The 21152-nt window shown below is 40.1% G+C and overlaps 2 protein-coding genes across 4 annotated transcripts in view; one reads left to right on the forward strand and one right to left on the reverse strand.

The window, feature by feature from the left end:
* Window positions 1-371: 371 nt before the first annotated feature.
* ELMOD2 (ELMO domain containing 2) lies at window positions 372-9074 on the reverse strand. 3 transcript variants are annotated; one of them, XR_010429931.1, is made up of 9 exons: window positions 8643-8881; window positions 7453-7481; window positions 6750-6844; window positions 5826-5955; window positions 4727-4860; window positions 4064-4132; window positions 2887-3020; window positions 581-2467; window positions 372-541 (listed from the first exon to the last, which is right to left on the reverse strand). XR_010429931.1 is itself a non-coding variant. In XM_064651578.1 (8 exons), the coding sequence occupies exons 1-8, from the start codon at window positions 9034-9036 to the stop codon at window positions 2310-2312; spliced, it is 789 nt and encodes a 262-aa protein (XP_064507648.1). In that variant the 5' UTR covers window positions 9037-9074; the 3' UTR covers window positions 372-2309. The 3 variants fall into 3 exon arrangements, 2 of the variants coding, with proteins under 2 accessions (XP_064507648.1, XP_064507649.1); XM_064651578.1 differs by lacking the exon at window positions 8643-8881 and adding an exon at window positions 8997-9074 and having other exon boundaries at window positions 372-2467; XM_064651579.1 differs by having other exon boundaries at window positions 372-2467; window positions 8643-8877.
* Window positions 9075-14692: 5618 nt separating this feature from the next.
* Window positions 14693-21152, forward strand: part of MGAT4D (MGAT4 family member D) — a 36295-nt gene continuing 29835 nt past the window's right edge. The window contains exon 1 of the mRNA XM_064651581.1: window positions 14693-15082. Within this exon, the coding sequence (XP_064507651.1) occupies window positions 14785-15082 (298 nt within the window). The 5' untranslated portion in view covers window positions 14693-14784. The remainder of the gene's footprint in view (window positions 15083-21152) is intronic.

Below are 21152 nucleotides of genomic sequence, written 5' to 3' on the forward strand. Positions count from 1 at the left end.
CGTGTTGCTTGCAAAGGAGATCTACAAGCAGTAGCAAAAGTTATTAATGGAGACAAACTCGACAGAAGCTGAGGCTAGAAAGCATAATTGGAAGGAGTCCACTTTCCACTTCCCTCCTCAGATTTTAGGCATGTCCAATGTCTGCAAGGGTCAGAGAAACAGGGCTTCACTGCAGGACCTGAATCACAGAATGCTCTCCACAGGATCTCAGCTTTTCAGTGGTGAGAATTGCAGGATCCAAGTACCTGGCAGTAGCAAAAGAACTGGGCTTCCCATGGTCAGTTTTGTATCTAATGTGGTCAGTTTAACTGTTTGGTTTACAAGCCAGGGCATAACCGTAAACACTCTCCCTCTGAGCATCTTCACAGTGCTTTTCCTTTTTTTTTTTTTCCCAAGTGGAACAGCATCCAACCCAACACAGGTGAGATGAGCCCTTCTCCACCCTGCACACGTTAGACTTGTTACACTCTCATCTACACCTAAAGTACCATAAAAAGAAAACAGAACTGTGTTACCTCCTCCTACACGTGTACTGTCCACCCTGATCCAGGAGCTTTCCCACAAGCAAGAGATGACCAACACTTAAAGGGATCAAGAGCACGTGGGTGGATGCAGTGCAACAAGTCATTAGTTACACAATACAGACTCACAGAATTGCTGAGGTGGGAAGGCACCTCTGGACATCATGAAGTCCAATCTCCTGCCCAAAGCAGAGTCCCTCAGAACAGGCTGCTTAAGGCCAAGTCCAGTTGGGTTTTGATGATCTCTAAGAGATGCAGTACCACATATTATAATATATTTCATACTTATGTAGTGTAACAATACTCATTAGAAAAAGGGATTTGTCTCTTTTTTTTTTTCCTTCTCATGTTCAATGCTTGTATTCTTCAGGAATCTCTTCATGACTAGTCATTGACTACAACTAGTTTACCTGAGATGATTAAAAAAAAAATAAAGTCATGAAAGCTTGTATTAGCATACAAATTTTGTGCCACTGTGAGCTATTTAGGTACCTCGTGAAAGAATTTTTCTCAAATAAATCAAGTTTCTAAGGCTGTGATCTGGTTACAGAATCAAAATAAAAGACATTGAAAAAAGCAGAAGGCACTTATTTAATAGTAGTTCTTAGAAAATGAAATGATGGTCATGCCAAATCCATTTAAAGTTGCTCTAAGCAAAAATTAGTCACAATATAGACAAGAAGTCCTAATGACTAGATTGTCAGAGGATGGTAAGGTTAAGGTACACATCAAAGTTGCACCCTTCCATGGAAAACACATCTTTGTTAGAGGCTAGTACTCAGATGTGAATTTAATTTCACAAAATAAGGATTGCAGCTGCAATAAAGGTTTTTCTTTAAAATTTATAAAGGGGCTAAACTAGATCTCTTGTACTTCCCACTAAGAATGCCCCATTACCTGCTAGAAGAAAGGGCTGACAACAGATACAAAGTCATTCATCCTGAGCATCTGAAGTCAGATTATAAAGAATCAAAAATTTTTACAGTAGGAATACTTTTAGAAAGAGTAGCTTTAGCCTGAGAATCTTATCCTCATGCTGATGACTTGTGGTTCTTTTTGTTTGTTTTGCAAACTAAACTTCTTCCAAGCATAGGAAGTGGCTGGTACAAATCCACAGATAAAAAACTTCCTTAGCCAGAAGTAACTTCTAGTAAGTACATCAGTATGGTGATGGATTAAGCCTCTTCTCCAAAATTATAAATGACTAATATGTCCCCTCCATGGACCTCTTAATTACAGAGAAATTTAACATTGATTAGTGAATGATAATGACATGTAATGGAACAAGAACACAAGAAGTCTAAAACCAGGGGAATTTCATCTACAAATCAAACTTAACTTGAACTATTACATTAAAAAGTTGGAATTTAAGTTCAAAGTTGAAAAGTTGAACTTAAACTGTCTTTTAAAAGATAATTAACTGTGAAACCTATTCATAGAAAACATGATGCAGCATAAATACCTGCTTCATGTTCCTGCATCAAGAAATAAAAAAGTGAAAGCATGTGATCCAGAGGCTCTTGAGATTTGTGGGTTGTTTTTTGTGTTGATTTGTTGGCTGGTTTTTGTTTAACTTCCTTCTTAAAAAGCTGCCCTTTGGAGAATAGCATATAAATACCTGTAAACAGAGGTTGATTGTACAAGCTTTCTTAACTGAATTTTGCTAATTTTTTTTTTTTAATGTAAAAAAAGTTCTATTGTTAAACAGTTTTTGGTGAAATACACACGACTTCAATCCAAATGCATCATTTGATTTTTGATGCAGAAACCTCAAATTTTGCAGAGGAGTTATGGTTTCTTTGTATTTTGTAAGGTGAGTATCACGTTGCAATCCAGTAGAAGTCCCTTAACTTTTTCATGGAATTTCTCTCTGTACTGGTTGAAGTGCATAATGCTTTCTGGTTCTTCTTCAAACCAGAACTTGTCAAACTCATAAACTAGATAACCTGCGAAGAAAATAAAATACAGATCTGCAAAAATTACCTCCACGATTTCCTGCCTTGATCTAGCTAGTCCTAGAATGATCCCTTAGACATCCCTTAAAACAAGGACTGTCCCATCCTGGGCTACAGCAAGCTTTTGGATGCTGTAATAATTAATAAAAAAAATTAAATCTGCAAACATTGAGTTTTCTAACAGCAGTCTCTAATATATAGAAAGCCACACAAATTATCCCTTAAATGTACATTTCTGTAGTACAATGTTTAAGCATCAAGTGCATTTCCAATACCAATCCAAGAAGAAGAAGAAGACACACAGCTTGCTCTGGCTAATGAGAGAAGAGTGGAAGTGCACTCCAAAACCTAAACTCCATGTTGTAGGTCTCCCCTTGGTAGCCTGTACTAAAGGAGCTGAGGATACTTACAGTAAAACTGATGGAAGTGCTCCATCTGTGGCAATCCAGCCACCATGTTGTACAGATGAGACTTTAAAGCACCGTTCTTGAGCAAGCTGTATGCCATTTCTGTCAGATTGATCCCAACTATTGCATAGGAATATCTGCAACACAAATCATGGGGCTCATTTTACCTTATAGACTGGAAGTCTTAAAAGCTCCCCTGAAACAGTCTGCTTCAGGATACCTGTAAGAATCAATTTTTGGGCAGTATTGAGATGGTAAGGCCATCAATGTTGACCTCAACTTGCTCATTTGAAATCCTTAGATCTGCTGGAATATTAAAAATTGCATGTCAAAAATATAGCTACAGTATAAATGGAATGGCTGTTGCAACCTGCTCTTCAAGCTGAAAAAAATCTGGTTTTTTTGTTGCATCATATAGAAAGCACAATAGAAATTCCTGAAGAACAGTTAAAGTGGTTTTGGAGGAATGAAAAATAAATATGAGTTCATTTGTGTAAACTGTATGGTGATTTAACTGAGCAAAAAGTCTCAGACATCCTATTCAGGACCTAGTTACACAGGGTAATATTATTTAGAATCAAAGTCATGAAGGCCTCCTGCTCTTGGTAGGTCACTGAGTTAACAGGGGACTAGATAGATCAGTCCCCTGATAGATTTATCTAACTGGTCTTAGAGTATATTTTCCCTGTAAAATGTTTAAATATGCAAAGCTTTCAAAAACTAAGTTAAATTTGAACAAAACATCTGTTTGAATATACTTATTACAGTTCAGAAACCTAGCAAAAAAGAGGACCTTAAGAGATAATCTCTACCATCCCAACACATGATCAGTAAAAGGCAAAAAATAAGTATTAATTTCTAAATCTAATCTAAGCCTATTAGAAATAAAGCTAACTATGATGTTAAAGGCATTCACTGTGTTAACCAAAGACAGTATTTTGCAACATTTTTGTCCCAGCAAATCCATTTAAAAAAAAAAAAAAGCTGCACATAGTTCCCCGCCCCAAAATTGATTTCAGTGTTCAGTTTCTCACACATTTCTATTTTGGCCCTTTTTTTTATTCTTTAATGGAAAAAACCCAAAAATATTTTCCTCCTAATTTTCTGGACACATACTTAGCAGTCATCACATGAGCTCTTACACAGAACAAGCCAGAAAAAAAATCATACAGTGACTTACCCCAGCTTTGGGTGATTTGAACGAGAAAGGATCTGCCGAGCTTCGTTGGTGTAATGCTTACTGAAATACCTGTCAGTGGCAAACAGGATCTCCCATTGGTTTCAGTTCATATAAAAAACCATTGTGTTCAACATTAAAATATGTAGCTCTAAACTACAGCTGAATACTACTCTGTACTGAAAAATGGCACATAATGAAAGCCAAGGAAAAGGTAGCAAATTAAGTTATACTCAGCATGAACTAATACTGTAAAAAAAAAATAAGCCATTGTGATCTGAACATCAAATATGAAGTTCACCCTGGTCCACAAATTAGCTCAGCAAAGATACGTAAGCTTATCTGGTTTTCTTTGCAATAATTAATTCGTGAATTTTTAAAGCTTTTGACAAGTTAGTTACAACCTACCAAATCTATCATATGACAACAAAAGATAAGGTGTCTTGGGCAAATTTCTGCCCCTTCCTTCACTTGTTGATTTTACCCAACGTTGTTGATTTTACCCACGTTTACAGATGTGCAGTTGCTAGAAATGTTGGCTTATTTAGAACATAATGGTTTCTATTTGCTTCTATTCAGTTTTTATTAGAGATAGCAGTAACTAGAGAAAATACATAGATACCAAAAACTAGTTACAAAAGAAATTAAATACTTCTTTTCACTTACACCAGATTCACTAAGCCCAGCAGACCCATTCCTCTGAAGTCTGTTTTGGGATCATCCCCTTGGAAGCCAATGTCACACCACTGCTTGCTGATTCTGGCCTTCAGATTCTCGTGAGGCATCAGCAAATTCCAGAGCTGCACAAATATGCTTCCATGTTACACACAGCTGCTACAGCATTCTAAGTCACATAATTCAGAACACTTGCTGCTGCATGTTAGAAACCCCTCCCCAGGGACCAGGATACAATCTGCACGCTGTTCTTTCCTGTTAGTGGCAATCTGGAGTCATGCCACAATGGCTTACTTCAGAAATGATAAAAATGACTATATTTAACATTAAATGTGATACTTTCCCTTCACAGACAAAGAGACTGTAACAACACTAAAGAAACAAATACTTGTTTCACCTTAGGAATTAATTTATGCACCATTTTGTGATAGGACAGATATAAACTGAAATACAAATTCTCAGTGAATACATAACATATCAATGTTATGCATAGCATAACATAATGTTATTGCATAGCAAGCTGAAATAATTAAGAAGTGCTAAGAAAATGACATACTAATATATTTGCACAGTAGAAGCTATTTTAAAAAGCCTCAAGCTTTTTAAGATAAACAATATGTTATTTGGTTGCTATTATTTATAGTTGCCTAAAACACATTACTGATAATCTTTATCTTCCAGCATTAAACCACTGTCTTTGACATTGACAGGGATGCAGTAATAGGAAAATACTTTTTTTTAATTCAGTAATGACTGGTTTACAAAGTTACACACATGCCTAAGGATGAATATCTTTTTAGTAGCATTCAGTGACCCATTAGAAACCTATTTTGCTACTTACACGTTGCTGTTGTTGTCTGATTTCACACAAAATAATTCCAGTGCAAGTAACTCTATTTTACTAATCTGTTTTGCTTTGAAGTTGTATTTTAATGTGTCACTTCTGTAATGGCTTAGCAGTTTATAAGTAGAAAAGAGCTTTAAATAGGCCAGCTGCTAAGAATACTCCCAACAAGTTCATTCGAGGTGTTCGACTTGGAGGGGAAAAAAACCCAAACAAACAGCTTTTGTATTTAAAAAATTATTTTACCTCAATTAACTGTTCCTCGTGTTCTTCATTTTCTGAATCATATGGGACCTTCCTTAGGTTTTCCACATTCAAATACAGTTTTTTATAACCTGATATCTGCAGTAAGGATATATGCAGATTTGCCTTAAACCTGAAATAATAACAAAACACCACAGAGAAGCTAATAAACAGGCCTAATTAGCCATAAATTCCAGTTTGAACTACCAGAGAAGACCTTTCTTATGTTAATGCAATGTAAACACTAGAATTAGGAAGTGCTTTATGTTTATCTTTCAAACTACAGCATATTCATTAAGTACACTGCCACATGGATCTCACATACTTTAAAAATCCCTAGCCCATTCCAGTGCTGCAGTCAGGCTCTCTTAGCTTAAATTATGAAAGAAAAATAAATCAAAATTAGCTAAAATCTGCTATGACACAAGAAAACCCCATATATCATCCTGACCCCTGTACCTTCACCTACTCCTAAATTATTTGTGAGTCTTAAAGTCAAACTTTCAAAGAAACACTTCATTAAACTCTAAAATTTCGACTGTTCACAATTTTCCCCTCTCATTTGCTAATTACTTATGCAAATAAATGCAAACATTCATCAGGCATCACTGTGCTCTCTCAAATGTATCTAAGCAATTACACAGCTCTTGTAATCAATCTATGCAATAATCATATTAGTTACAAATATGGAGTAACAGAAGGGGCTTGCAAAATAGAGATGCAGTAATCCCAAATCCATGTCAATTAAAACTTTGCAATTTATTTTCTAGAACTGGTGAGGACACAACTGCACCTTATTTTCTAATTTCATTCTAAATATTTGTGTTGAATGGCTTAAATATTGCATGAGATTAAGCAACTGCAAGAACATGCTAAGAAGTGAGAGTTACTGGCCATGAAGAACTTATGTTCTGTTTCCAGACATACCCTGTATCCCTCTGTTCGATTCTCTTTTCTTTCATTACATCTCTGACACACTTCTCCACTTCAGCTTCTTCAACATGTACAGCATTTCTTAAAACCTAGGAAGTAAACACAGCAAATGACTTCACAAGGAATGCAGAAATCATCATTATTATTTCTCAGCCTCTGTATACCTGCCATGTATATATTATTTACTATAAAAAGAGAAGAGTCAATTCACTGCAATTGTTTACAATAAATTGGCTCAAATTGCATATAAAAGATCTGCAATAATTACATAAAAGCATAATTTGTAAATTTTTCAGACTGTAAATAACAGTGTTTATCCAGGAGTTCCACAAAGAATAAATGAAAAGCTGGAGAGTTGCTTAGTCTAGGTTCTTGTTCACCTTCAATTGCTGAATTGAAACATGTTCTTCCTAATGCAATTGAAACAAATGCAGCCAAGGAAATAATGCTTCAGAATTAGGAGACACAGAGCTAACCAAGCTGAGGTTTCAATGGAAATAAACATTTGAAGGCATATGGGGTTATTTTGGAGAAACCTTAACTAACCCCAGCATACAACCCAAAATGCTGTTCTCTCCTCTCTGCCTTTTATTCCTCTACAGTGCTCCACTCTCAAAAAGTAAATGCACATGTTCTTTTCCAGGGATCTCTCTCTGAAATAAGGTTTTATTAAGGTTTCATCCCTCGAATCTCTTACCTTATTCTTTGATGATACCAGTGAACGTTCTGCAATACAAAAAAAAGAAGACGTCGCAGTTAAATTGAAGTATTTTAAATAATTGACAACAGGTGTTCTTGCAGCATATAAGTATGATAAGATTTTGCATCCCTTTAACATATAATAAAAAAATTAATCTTAAAATGAACAGCTATCAGGTAACTGAAGGTCTTAATTTACATAGGTTTTTTTTTTATAACCCTCGAGTACAACACTGAAAATAGACTCGCATTTTTTTAAAACATCAATTAAGTGTACAAAACAAAGACAAATTTGAAAAAGTGTCAAAACAAAAATATGTCTCAACGTGTTTCTATTTTCAGAAATTGTTTTCTGTTTATTACCAAGTAATAAGGAAGTGTAAAGGTCATTTCTACAAGCTATTGTGAAACCATAGAAATGTTACGTAGTTTCTTAACTTGCCATTCCTATTTCAGATCAAAATTCTGCATAAGCAGAATTCTAAGTTAAATCACTCTTCCTCCCTCACCCCCCCAAAAAATGCACTTACATCTGCGTGAATTTTTTAGTGGGTAAAAACATATACAAAGCGATGGGAAGATTGAGGGAAAAGATACGATTTCTGATTCATTTTTTGCAAGACACTGGAATTACCTTAACGAGCGTGCAAGGAAACTAGCTGTGGCATTCTGATTTAAAATTCTCATTTAAAACGAAGGGAGGAGCGAACACAGAACGCAGGGGATGCACAGAGCACTCGGGACAGGCACTGGTTCCCAGCTATTGGAGACCAGAGGGCTGGGAGGGGACGCCTCTGCAATTCCCTGGAAGGAGGTTGTGGCCAGGTGAGGAGTCGGTCTCTCCTCCCAGGGAACAAGAGACAGGACAAGAGGAAACGGCCCTCAGGTCGTTATATCCAACCCTAGAGGAGGCTTAGGTTGGAAACAAGGAAAAACGCCTTCACTGAAAGGGCTGTCAGGCACCGGGACAGGCTGACCAGGCAAGTGGTTGAGTCGCCATCCCGGGAGGTATTGGAAAGACGTGTAGATGTGGCGCTTGGGGACATGGCTCAGTGGTGGGGTTTAGTGGTTCAGTGGTGGGGTTCAGTGGTTGCGCTCGGAGGTCTCCTCCACCCTAAACGACTGCGCGGTTCTGCTGCTGTTCGCGGCGCTCCCGCAGCTCCGTCCCGGCCCCGGCCCCTCCATTACCTACGCTCAGCGTCCGCCGCGCCCCCGCCGCGGCGCCGCCCAGGACGCGCTGCAGCTCGCACTTCCCGGTCAGCAGCCGCAGGACCCACTTCAGCCAGAACCGAAAGTATCTGTTGTACAGGAACCCCCAGAGGCGCCCCCACATCTTGCGCGGGCGGCAGCCCCGCGCCTGGCGGGGGCCGGGGGAGCCGTGCCCGGGGGAGCCGTGTCCGGGGGAGCCGTGCCCGGGGCCCCTCAGCCCGCCCGCCCGGCGCCCCCTCGCGGCCGGGGCGCTGCGGGCCCCTCACGGCGCGGCGGGGACCCGGCGGCGCCCGGCCGGTCCCCGCATTCCCCGCCGGAACCCGCCCTCCCGACCTGGAAGTGATCGCGGGGCGGAAGTGCCGGTTGGGAACATGGTTCCCTTTCGGCCCCGCGGGGCTGCCTCTCGTTCTCCCTCGCTCCTGCCCCGCCGGGCGGGGAGCGCTGCCTCTCCCGGGGCTGCCACTGTTGTCGGCAAAGGTCGGGTTCCTCACCCGGTGTGCAACAAGCCAGTAGTTTCACACTCCAGAGAGACATTGGTTACTTCGTTCAACCCTGCGCGCCCGGTGGAATTCCACAAATCGAGCGCCCCAACTATCAAAACCTTTTGCTGTTTATACGTTTTAGCAGACAAAGGAATTAGTGTTCATTGGCTACAAGTTGCATAGCAGTTCGTTTATTAATTAGTATTCTATCTTCTATTGGTTAATGATTGCCCCTCTTCTCATACTAATTAGTCCCCATGCTCAGTCTTTCTCTTCTCTTGGGTGGGTGGGTTTCTTGGGTCGGGGGTCCCTGAGTCGGGGGTTCCCATTTACCCCTGAGGGAATTACCTTTTACCCAGTTGGAGCTGATTCCAGCACAGATGCTGACTTGGGTTTATTAGTTTCTTCCTTAGGAGTTCTGCCGAATGTCCTTGTGGCCATAAATCCTGCATTCTTTGTGTCCGCTGTCAGTGATACATCCTTCCCGAGTTCTGTTAGCCTCCCCCTGGGTCTGAGACCATTGAAGCATGTCCAGTCCTAAACCTTAACAAGGCGATTCTACCAACAAATAATTTGTTTTTCTAACGCATGGATAATCACCTAGAGCTTGCTTGTTACCTGCTGTTTCACAGATTAAATCTTTCCTCTTGTTGATTAGTCTTGAAACTATACAAAAATCAAACATCAAAGAACATCCTTTCTTAAGAAAATTTTTACATATTAAACAATTTGCAACATTTGGGCTAGAGGACTTTAAGGAGAGGTGCGTTGCCAAGGGCCCTGCCTTGCCTTTGCTGAATGGACGTTCAGCCTAAGTGTTCCATTTAGTTCCGGTCACTACTTCCATTGTATTAATTATTATTTCAGTAAACATGGGTTGAACACAGCAGAATTGTATGCAAAATTTGGCGTGTTGAAAGTGAGCTGACAGACTTGCTTGACCACATTCTGATATATTTTTGATGTGTGGAAATTGGAGCACCTTTTACACAAAATCAAAAGCCACAGAGCAGGTCTAGTGGCCTGTATCCCACAGATGATTTCAGAGGGTGGCCCAACATGTTTGGCATCCTCTCTTTGGATTTTTCCACTCATAGGGGTGCAGAGTTTCATATGGGGAAATCATTGCTGCGTGAACTTCAATTGTTTGCAGATCTTATTCTTAAAAACTGTGAGGAGACGTGGTGCATGTTGCACATTAAGAGGCAGTATAACCTCTTATATGAACAGTATGACTTTCAAAGTGTTGGAGCACTGGATGAAAATAAGCTTAAAAGTATTTATCTCCATTGAAAAGTATTCTTACTTTTGGTGACAGGATGACATGGTTCTATTGCATTACCCACATATAAGTTGGTCCAAGATAGCCAAAAACCAGTAAAATATCTTGAAAAAAATATCAAAGATCCGGTGCCTAAGGGCTGATAAAAGAAACTGGAAAAAAGAAATTTGTCTGTGTTGCAGGACCTGGGTAAGCTACAGCTCCCACCTAGCTTGTATGTGAAACAACTCTAAGCAAATAATCCTGGAAAAAAAGATTGTGATATACCTCCTCTCTGATAATTTGGCAGAGCACTGCTGCTGCCCTATTTAAACATGAAACATTGTTGTCAGGGGAATCCTGGCTTCAGCAGCAGCGGGGTGTTACAGTTTGATGTTGGGAAGGCAGAAGAACTGTAACAACGTGAAGAAATGTTAGGGGTGGTCAGGTCTTTCCTGTCAGTCCTTACACCCACGCATGGATTGCGTGGAGATAGTTCACTAGAAGCATGAGCTACTGGAATTTTAGGAAGTCCAGCAGGTGCATCCTTAAAAGCGTGGGTCTGCACAAACAACACAGGGAAATTTCTAGTTTGATGAGATTTTTGCTGATGTGTACCAAACTAAAACCTTTCTGCTGCTTCAAGGGTTTCACTTTCCAGTGCATCTTTTAATGGATTAAATAGCTTCATATCAATATGAATATTTTTTCATTATATTTACACTTAAATAGAAATTCCTTTTTTTGTGTGGATTGCTAAGAACCAAATTAACTTCTGTTACAGGTTTTGGAATTTGTTCCACTTCCTATTTTTATTTACTGTAACAACACATACACACACTACAGGATTATTGTTTTCTCAGTCAGTTCTCTTTGCTTCCAGTCTCCAGGATTGATATGTAGAGTATCTGGTGTTGACAATACATTGCACCACATTTCTGTGTGATATAATTAGATTTGTTGAGCTAAGCTTGACAATTTTTAAGGTCTTGCTTTAAATTAAGTGCTTCTGAAATGTGAGAGTTTAGAAGATGCAAGTTTTTTAGTTTAGCTTATACTGTGTTTTTTGCTCATATGATGCTTTCTTCACTTTAAATCTGTATTTTAAAGTAATATCCGTAATCACCTGAATTAATTTTTTTAAAAATATTAAAGCATGCTTTTTTGACAGTTTTTTTCACAGCTTTTTATAACTTTCAAAACATCAAGCATGTTTGATTTTACACAAATGTTAGTACTTGAATCATGCGAGATGCTCCTGTACCATCATGTTCAGTCAATTCACAGATTATATTAAGACAGTCGATATAATCTAATGCAGTAGCTTAAAAAAATAAATTCTAGCTTCCTCTTTTTATGTTCAGTGATTGCCTTCCAGTATTACCTTCACAGAGTCTTTGGCTGAAGTAAAGATCATGACCTACTATTTACCTTTTAAAATCACATTTCTTACATGACAGCAGGGCAAATAAAAAGAGACTTAAACCAGCACTATCAGTTGGATCTCTGTGCAGTTAGAAAACTTTCCATGGCAGCAACTATTACGTATTGTTACTGGTAGTTGTTCTTTGTTCATGTACCCTTGTAGATGAAGGACAGCTGCAACCCACATTCAAACTAACCCATTGCTTGGTGGTCAAATATTGATTTTAATGTTTCATATCTCTACTCTTGCTTACATATAGATTTGTGAGAATGGTATCAAAAATGTGAAACAATCATCTGAGCAAGAAAAGACATTCAGTTACTAAGCACAAGGACAAGCCTAGAAACCCTCTCTTGCAGGTAAAGCACCTCGATGGAACTAGTCTACTGAATCACTTGCTTAGTGTTAAGTATTAGAGGTCACTCAGCAATGTGTTCTTCTAAAGAGTATTTCTGAAGATGATCAGTCTGCCAAAAACATACAAAGTCTGCTGATGGGAGCTAAAACTGCACTGAATCATTTAACACTCCCCCAAAACCCCAACGGATCTTATTCCAGTTGTACACAGTTCTTGAGCATGTGAAATAACATATGAATGAAGAGAGCACCGGGAGAGAGATATTAGGAAAGCATGAAGCAAATAAGGGAGCCTGTTTGCAAGGAGGTCCCAATGCAGTGCAAGCTCATGACACTTTCAGTCATTAGGTTTTTGGATTTTTTTTTTTTTTTTTTTTTTTGAGGAACACTTAATGCACTACCTCATTGTAAGTTAATGAGCTAGTCTATGAAGTCAGCATTAAGTAAATGATCACCACAACTCAGCAGGGCTGATTAACTGTGTCTGCTCTGGAGTCAGCCTTAATAAATCACCTCTAATGCAGTCAGTGACAGTCTCTACAGACACTCCCTGTACAGTGTGTATGTTTATTAGTTTCTAGAAGTATAGTTTTTGCTTTTTTTTTTCTTACTGGCTCTGAAAATAAGCTAAAGTGTGGTTTAGATTTCTGTTATTCTTATCTTCAGCAGTGCTCCTGCTTCACTACATCCTTTACATGTTCCCTTTGGCTTTGTAACAGAACACCAACCAGTCAATTAAAAGGCATTTTATTCATTACTTGTGACATATTTAATATTCATTTGTTCCTCTTAGTTCTAAATCTCTATTTTACTGCAAATGTCTCAAAATCTACCTTGATCCTCCATCAAAATTAGTGCCTTGAGCATTTAGTTTTTTATCTAGGAGACGGAAATGATGATGAAAATGGAATTGGAGAAGAGGTTTGAGTCATGATTGCATTGGTTAATATGAACAATTATAAATGCATATTCAAAGTGTAGCTGAAAGAAGATTCCTCAGTAAAAGTTTAAAAGATACAGCCAGAAACAGAATGTAGAGAGAAGCTTGGAACAAATGAGTACAGGCCAGGAATAGTGAGGTCTAACTTGAGACTTCATGGTGATTTATGGAGCAATACTCAGATTTTTAGTTCACCATTTGTATACTGATGCAGGCTACTAGCAGTCTCCTGCATTATTAATGAATAATAAACACTTATAAGTCAAAGTAATTAGTAAACAGAGGAGTAAACCCATCCATATCTTAATTCAAACACAGGAAGGTCACACTTACCTTGCCAGAGAAGCAATAAACAGTTTTGGGGGTCTAAAATTAAGTTTCCAAAAAAGACATAGTTATTACTGTTGGTAGTATAAAGAGTGGCACATAAAGGCAGCATTAACTTTAGGACTCCAGCACGTCTGTCAGGACACCAGTGTTGTAGGGTTTGGGATTTCTTTACACATCACTGTGATTTTGGAGTGTGGTATAAAATGAGATGAAGTTGTTAAGTAAGCAACTAGAGAAAATGAGGGAAGAGATACTGTATTATAATACAAGCATATTTTTCAAAAACAAATTATATAAAATACTATATCCTTTGGGTAAATAAGGTAATGAATTATATATGTTAATAATACATTAAGGAAGTAGGTAGCAGATTAGATAGCAAACAGCTTCCTGCTTTTGTCAGATAGCCAAGTCCAGCCTGATTTCTGAAGTTGTCCTTTAGGTGTTTGCATCAGAGAACAAGAAATCGTATTTTCTTCATCATGAGTGGGTAGATTTCATCAATGGAGGGTAGATTTGTGAGCAGGGAGAGAACATGTCAAAGCAAGAGCCACCAAATACCTGCTAATCAGGTATAAGGAGGAGGAGCACTTTTTCTTATAAAACATACATAGTTCTACTAGAACTGTGTTCCTGTAAGAGGTTCCAGGAATCTTGGTAAATAAGCTATCCCTTCTCTTCATGAACTGTATTATAGAGGGTGTATTATAAACAGTGACTGATTTTTTCTTTGCTTATGGACTGCTGAAGACCTAAAAAGGAAAAGAGGTGTGCCTGCCATAATAGAAAGGCACAACATGGGGGAAGCAAGGTACGATGGCTGAAGTAAAATATCTTTACCAGCATAGATTAGACTACCACCAGGTTACATTTTGCAGCTGCTTGCCCCGCTTTTTCTTTAAAGGTGAACTGAAAAGCTTTGGTTGTTTACCTGATTCTGAGACTGTGCTAAGTGCATGTATTAATTCTACACTACAGCTCGGCTCCCTGATACGATCTTATAAGCAACATGCAAAGCAAATGGCCCATTGGCTTTCAATGAGCGAAATACTGATAACCGCTACGGTGTTGCGACTTGGGTTAAACAGCACCTGCCGAAGTGCTGGTCCGAGGTGTTTCTGCGGTGGAAGTGCAGGCGCAGTCAAGAGGTTTTCTAGTGCGGGTCCGAGCAGCGGGAGGGCTGATGTCAGCGGAGGGTTTTGCAGCGGGAATTGGGGTTCACGAGGCCGGTGTCTCCAGCGGGAAAGCCCGGCGGCGGGAGGAGCAGACATCCCCGCTGCACCTCGCGTCCCTCCCGACGGGCCCCCGCTCCCCGGGGGACACCGATGCGAAGCAGGAGGGCACTGCGGCCCCGCCCGGCGGGTCAGCGGGGCAGGGCACGGCCGGGACCCCAGCGCAGGGCGGGGCGAACACGCCCGTTCCCGCGTTGCCCGGGCGGAGGCGGCGGGGCGAAGGGCGCGGGGGGCAGCGCCGCGCCCGCCGGGAGATGCGGCTGCGGGGCGAAGGGCGTGCGGGGCAGTGCCCGCCGGGAGATGCGGCTGCGGCACGGGCGGCTCCTGGCGGGGCTGTGCCTCGGCGCCACCTTCCCCCTGCTGTGGTTCGCGGCGTGGCAGGGCAGCCGAGGTGAGAGGGAGAGCCGGGGAGCGGAGGGAGGGCGGCGCGGCGGCACCTGCTGCTGCTGCCCCGCTCTCGGGGGCAGCGCGGTGCTGGCGCCTCTCCCTCGGTGCGCCGATGCTGCGGGCGGGAGGTCGCGGCGTGCGAGGCGTGGGGTCGCCCCATCCACCCCCGGGGCTCGGCACCCCGTGGAGGGAAGGAGGGGGAGCATCATCCCCTCATCCCTGCTCAGCTTGGCTGTCCGGGCAGCGGCCGTGGCCCCGGGGCTTGGCCGCGTGTCTCGGCTGTTCCCCCGGGTCACGGCTTACCTGCACCCAGGTGCGAACCTGCGTAACAGCTTACGGGGTTGGATCCTGGAGTAGTCACACGCGTCCTGTCAAAAATAAACCCCTAAATTTAGGAGACAATAAAAGTTTCCTTTTAACTTTTTAAACTTTTTTTTCCCCTCTTTTTTTCTAACTCTTTTCCTAGCAAGCGTCTTGCGTTAAGACGGGAAGAAAAGTCCAAAGGTGATTGCTGTAGCTGTTGGTTTTTAAATGTTTTTGATTTTAATTATGGAGAGCAAAGTAGCATTATCCACTCTGCAGTTGCTTTTTTGCCTCACGTACAGTCGCTTTTCCACGTGTATGTTTCCAGCATTCCAGAATGCAACGTTCCAGAGAAAAATACCCGAATTTTTATACTTTAAAAATAAACTTTGAAATGACACAGTGTCTTTTTAATAGGTTATGTAGGTGGCACATGCCAGATAGATCTACCAAAAGCCGTGTCTCAGATTCTCTAAGCTAACATAGGAAAGATAAAACCGATAGTACTTTCCAAAAATAAATGAGAAATTCTCTCCAAAAAGTACCTCTAAGACCTGTAGACATGAATTGTTATGGGTGAGAGGGTGGCTGGTTTGGGGTGAGAGAGAGAGAATGGGTCTTTAAGAGCTTCCTGTATATACCTTTACAGTACATCTGGTTTTACAGATGCAGAAGAACTAGAATAAACCAATTAGTAATTCCTGGGATGAACACAGAACTCCAGCTAGCTGTTAATTTGTTTATATTAGTTGTTCCTGTAACAAATAGAAATGGGAGTAGAGAACTCGGCCCCATGATGGCATATTGAATAGAGTTGAGGCAGTGCTGGTCCTCCTGCCTTTTAGCATTTCGTGTGAACTATATGATTGTTTATCTTACAACACTTCATGTTTTTCTCAGTGGCAATCTTGCTAGGAGTGGAGGAGAAATGGAGTAAAAGGGTGTGTCTTAAGAAACTGAGATCCAGATGTCAGAAGGAAAGCATTTGTCCAACCTGCAGTTACTCTTGTGTTGTTTTGTGACTCGTGTTTTGTGACTCCTCATAACTGACACTACATTTTCATTTCACTTTCTTTTTGGCCTTTCTCTGATGGCATTCCATGCTGGGTTGTCTTGCTTTGGTTAGTTAGTTTGTTTAGGGGTTTGTTTGTTTGTTTGTTTTGGGGAAGAGTGATAATATGTGTTGTGGTGTATATGTGTTGTGCCTTTTCTCTTTCTACAGTTGCCTCCTCCTCCACAGTAAACTGAGTAACTAATTCCTCTCAGATGGTGTAATTTTCCTAATTACTATTATTATCAGCACCTGTTTTCTTAGCAAACTTTTAGCTATTACAAATATAAATATGTAGTGTTCAGATACATGTTCTCTCAAGCTTGGTAAATCTCACAGATGTGTAAATAAAATAGTTAATATTAGTAACTAAAGGAGGAGGTAACAGCATGTGGTGAATGACTTTGTGTTATCTTTATTTCACTGAAATAAACACTTCGTTCACTTTGTTCCCAAGTGATGTTAGAAGATTGAAGCCTTCTAACTATCTGGAAAACCCCAAGAACAGCCAGCCATATGTTGTTACCTTTTTCCACAGAGAGAGAAGCACTGGGAGCAAACCAGCTAATGTTCTGTTGTTGTCACAGGGTATTTGTTTAAGAAGATGGTTTGAAATTAATCTTTGCTCTGAAAACAGGCAGATACCTCTGCTTAGACGCTGTTAAACTTCTGTTCTTCCCTTCTGCACTGCTGAACTTGCTCTCCACTGACAGGCTTAGAGCACTACAGCAGTTCCCACTTTTGGTGCATCTCAAACTGCGATGTGTGTTTTCTTTTCTAATACCCTTCTCACTTAGCCCACCTGTTAATGGGAGGTCAAGTACTGCACAACTGCACAACAGCTCCCAGCTCTTTCACTCATTTGTCAAATGTTGTTTTCTGGCTCATTTTCTTCCACACATTTGTTAAATCTCCTCTTACTTCAGTTTCCTTCTCTGCTTTGGCCATTGACATGTTTTGGCTGCTCTTGATTTTTTACTACAGTCTATCACACTAAGTAGTCTGTAGTATTCCCTCAGGTTTTTATCTAGTTAGTGGTTTCTTGGATTGTAGTGACGTTGGGACAGCAAATAATCTTTGTTGTACAACTAGGATAGGACAGCCTAGCTCAAGGCTAGTGGTTTTGGGTACTTCCATAGAATAAAAAGTACATAAAAGCCTTGTAAAGTGTTGTTCAGTTTGTCCGCAGTCTCAGAGCCTTTCAGCCCTTTTAGTTTAAAGTGTTAAGTCAGATATTAGCTCTGTCCTGAATTCTGTGCAAATAAAAATCAATAGCTAATGCCAATGACCTTGAAACACCTTATAGTAAAGGTAGTTTGAGAGATTTGAGTTGAAATGTGTTTGCTGTCAATGACACCAGTAAATAATTGGCTGTTTGGTGCTGCTTCTGACTATTATGTGCAGCCTGAGCATTGACTTGGAGTTGTGAGACTGAACTCAAGTATGAGTAGCTCAAACTGGCATAGTAGGAAAGATGCTGCTGCCTCACCCATTCACTTAAAAATGAAAAATCAGAATGTACCAATGTCATTAGACTTCAGCTACTGTGGATATTATGGTATTTATCCTTACAAAGATGTTTTTATAGTCACTTTTTCCATTGCTTTATAAATATAAGCAGAGATTTCACATTAAAAATGCTCATATTTTTTGTGGCGGGGAAAAGAAAAAGGAGATAAAAGTAATTATGGGGGCAATGACCAAATCTTCAGCAAACCCTAATAATAAAGTTGTGTGGTGATTCCTTCAGTATCCTCTAGAGAGCTTGCCAACACAGGCTGCTATTAGAGAGTAATCAGCTGGACTGCTGCAGCAATACCTGTTTCATGTCCTGCATGGTTTTGCTATGAGCTTTTTGGTCCCTCCCCAGGCCCCAGGCAAAACCTGTCTGAGGCAAACAGTTTCTATCTGAGGACAGAAAAGGCTGTTGTTAGGATGATGCAGATGTTTCTACTTGTTGTGAAACTGAGTTACAATCCACTTGCTAATTCACCTGACCAAAAATTATTTGCTGTCATAGAAACACTCTTCATATAGATTTGTAGTTATGAGAAGTAGTATTGAACTCACAATATAGTAGTGTTTTCCATGTAAATATTAATCCATTAAAAGTCTAAGTGTAAGGAGGTAGGGAATTTTTCCCCCTCATGAAAAACAGCAAAGGAGAAGGCAAAAATGCATTATAAACTCATTGTGAAGTTACATAAAATTTCTTCAGAGAAAACAGTATTCCTGAATACAAAGAAACTTTGGTGTCTGTGCTGAATAACAGTGAAGTTTTTTTAAGTCTCAGCTATGAGGTAAATCATATCATCTCTCATGGCAGTGAGTCTTCATGTTGCTTTCAAAGGTTACAAAATTAGATCTCTTTGAGTTGACTTGTAAGATGTTGCTGCCCTCTTCACCTGAACTTGTGGGATAATTTATCCAAGTAAATTAAAAGTAAGCTTTGACTGGAATTTAGGAAAAAGTGATGCTGAAATACAATATCACAAGAACCTAGGCATGTTAATATATACATGTTGAGTCAAACACTGTGAAACCTGAATTTCTTTAACATTATTCCTTTGAGGCAGGGCGAACAAGAGAGAAGCTGTTCATACGTGATTGCATTCACAGAAGTATATTTAAGGATTATCAAATTGTTTAACATTTACATTTTTTCTGTGCTTCACAAAACCTTTAATTAGGGGAAGGTGTACAAAATATTAAAGAGGTATTTCTGATAAAAGTAGTTCTTTTTTCAGTTGAAATACAGTAATGCACGTGCTAGCCCAAACAGCTGATTGCACATTTTTTTCCAGTAATCCTCTGCCCATGGTGTGATGCTTTGTTTCACCTGGCCAGCCCCTGCTGTGCAGCCACGTGCAGGTCATTTGTGATGGACTTCTTTGCAGGTTTCCTGTCCAGACCCAACTGGCACACTCTGGCTCAAATCTTCAATTAAATAGGGGCATATTGACAGATTTGATAAGGAGTCTTGAATTGCACCATTCTCATTTCAGCCAGTATAGCTTATCCAGATTTGTGTGCAGAAGCCAATTTTCCTGCCTTCTCCGGGACTGCTAGGCTGCGTTTAACCACTGTTTTTTCCACTTGTCCCAGCTGACTGGTAGGCTACGTCTTCCTTTTATGTGTACATTTCCTTCCAGTGGCACTGAGAGCATACAGAGGTTATTGCACATCCAGGTTTTGCCCCAACATGCAGTCAGGATGTGGCTGAAATGCACGGGGTGATAAAGGAAGAGTTTTTCCAGTCCGCCGATTGCTTACTCAGTTTCTTTGCAGAGTTCTGCATTTAGGCATTAAAAACACCCCCAACATACAGCAGCCTCAAACGAGACTTTAAACTTAGTATTTCCAAAATTTTGCATCAAAATTCATATCCAAGACTTAGAGAAGCTGTGTAGTTTTACTGGCTTCTAAATGTATAATTTACTGGATGAAGAGTCTGCTGCTTCTTGCAGTTACTTCAGGCAGGACAGTGCCTAAAGAGTAGAGGAACTGAGTCATAAATCCTGTGGTACAAAATGAGGATAGTTACTATTGGTTTTCGTAGAGAAGGGGATAATGGAACATTTCAGACCTCTCTTTGTCTCATCACAGCCTGTGCTTAAACAAGTGTAAGCATATGACATCCCAGTGTTGTACACTGAGTCTTGAGGAACACAGTTTTATCTAGAAATACTTTAGTTAGTGGCTAGGCATTTAATTAAATGTGTGTATAATTGAGTAATTGCTACATCATGCAGAGAAGTAAAAATATTTAAAATACCAACCAGAACAAAGCAATAGCCATTGCTTGAAGTGAATGAGTACCACCTTAAAACCAAAGTGTACCAATTGTGGGCAAACACCATGCAATATCCATTCATTTTCTCTATTTTTCCACCTTTAGTATTGCTTTCGTATATGGTGATGTTCTGACTGAATGTTTTATGATCACTTTTCACTATATTCTAATACAGTAAAAGACCTGGACCTCAAATGAGGGTTGTTTGCCAACATCTAGGAAAATATTAGAGCTTAAGTTGTATTTTCTTTGAAAGAAGTTTGCTTGCTGCTAAGCTACTTTCAATTAGATACAGCATGTAAATGGTTCAGTAAAAATTATTCGATGCCAAACCCAATAGATAGTCCGTGTTCATTAGATAACTGTACGTTTTTTCAAAATTCAGTTATGAACTTTGATCTGCCTTTAACTTTGTAAGGTGTGTGTTTGTTTTAATACTGGAAAGCATTCTGATTCTGTTTCTAGTATGCCCTTTATGGGCACAGAGGAACCTTAACTCCCACCCCTAGCCCCAAATTGCTGGCACAGTGCTTTTCTTTGATGTCACTGGACATTAAATGTAACAGGTGAACGTACCTGGTGTAGGTGAAGCAGCTTCTGACTTTATGGTAGTTTTTCTTGGCTGTCTCTGACATCTTGGAAGACACAAGTAGTACTGTGCTGTAAGGCTATAAAGAAAATATTTAAAGATAATGCACATTGTTGAATTTAAGTGTTTGCGTAAGAACTGGCTGTTCTGACCCAAGACAGAGGCATTGTTTGGGCAATTTCTTTTCCTTCCTTACTCTGAGAGAAGAAAACCTGAACTTGCAAAGCATGTAACAAGACTCAGAAAGATCCATTTTAGATCAGTTACGGGGAGATAACAAACTGCTATTATTAGTGCAATTAAATCTCAGTGGTTTAATATGCTTCGTTAGCCTGAAC

This window comes from Pseudopipra pipra, chromosome 4 (genome assembly GCF_036250125.1).
Source record: "Pseudopipra pipra isolate bDixPip1 chromosome 4, bDixPip1.hap1, whole genome shotgun sequence".
NCBI lineage: Eukaryota > Metazoa > Chordata > Aves > Passeriformes > Pipridae > Pseudopipra > Pseudopipra pipra.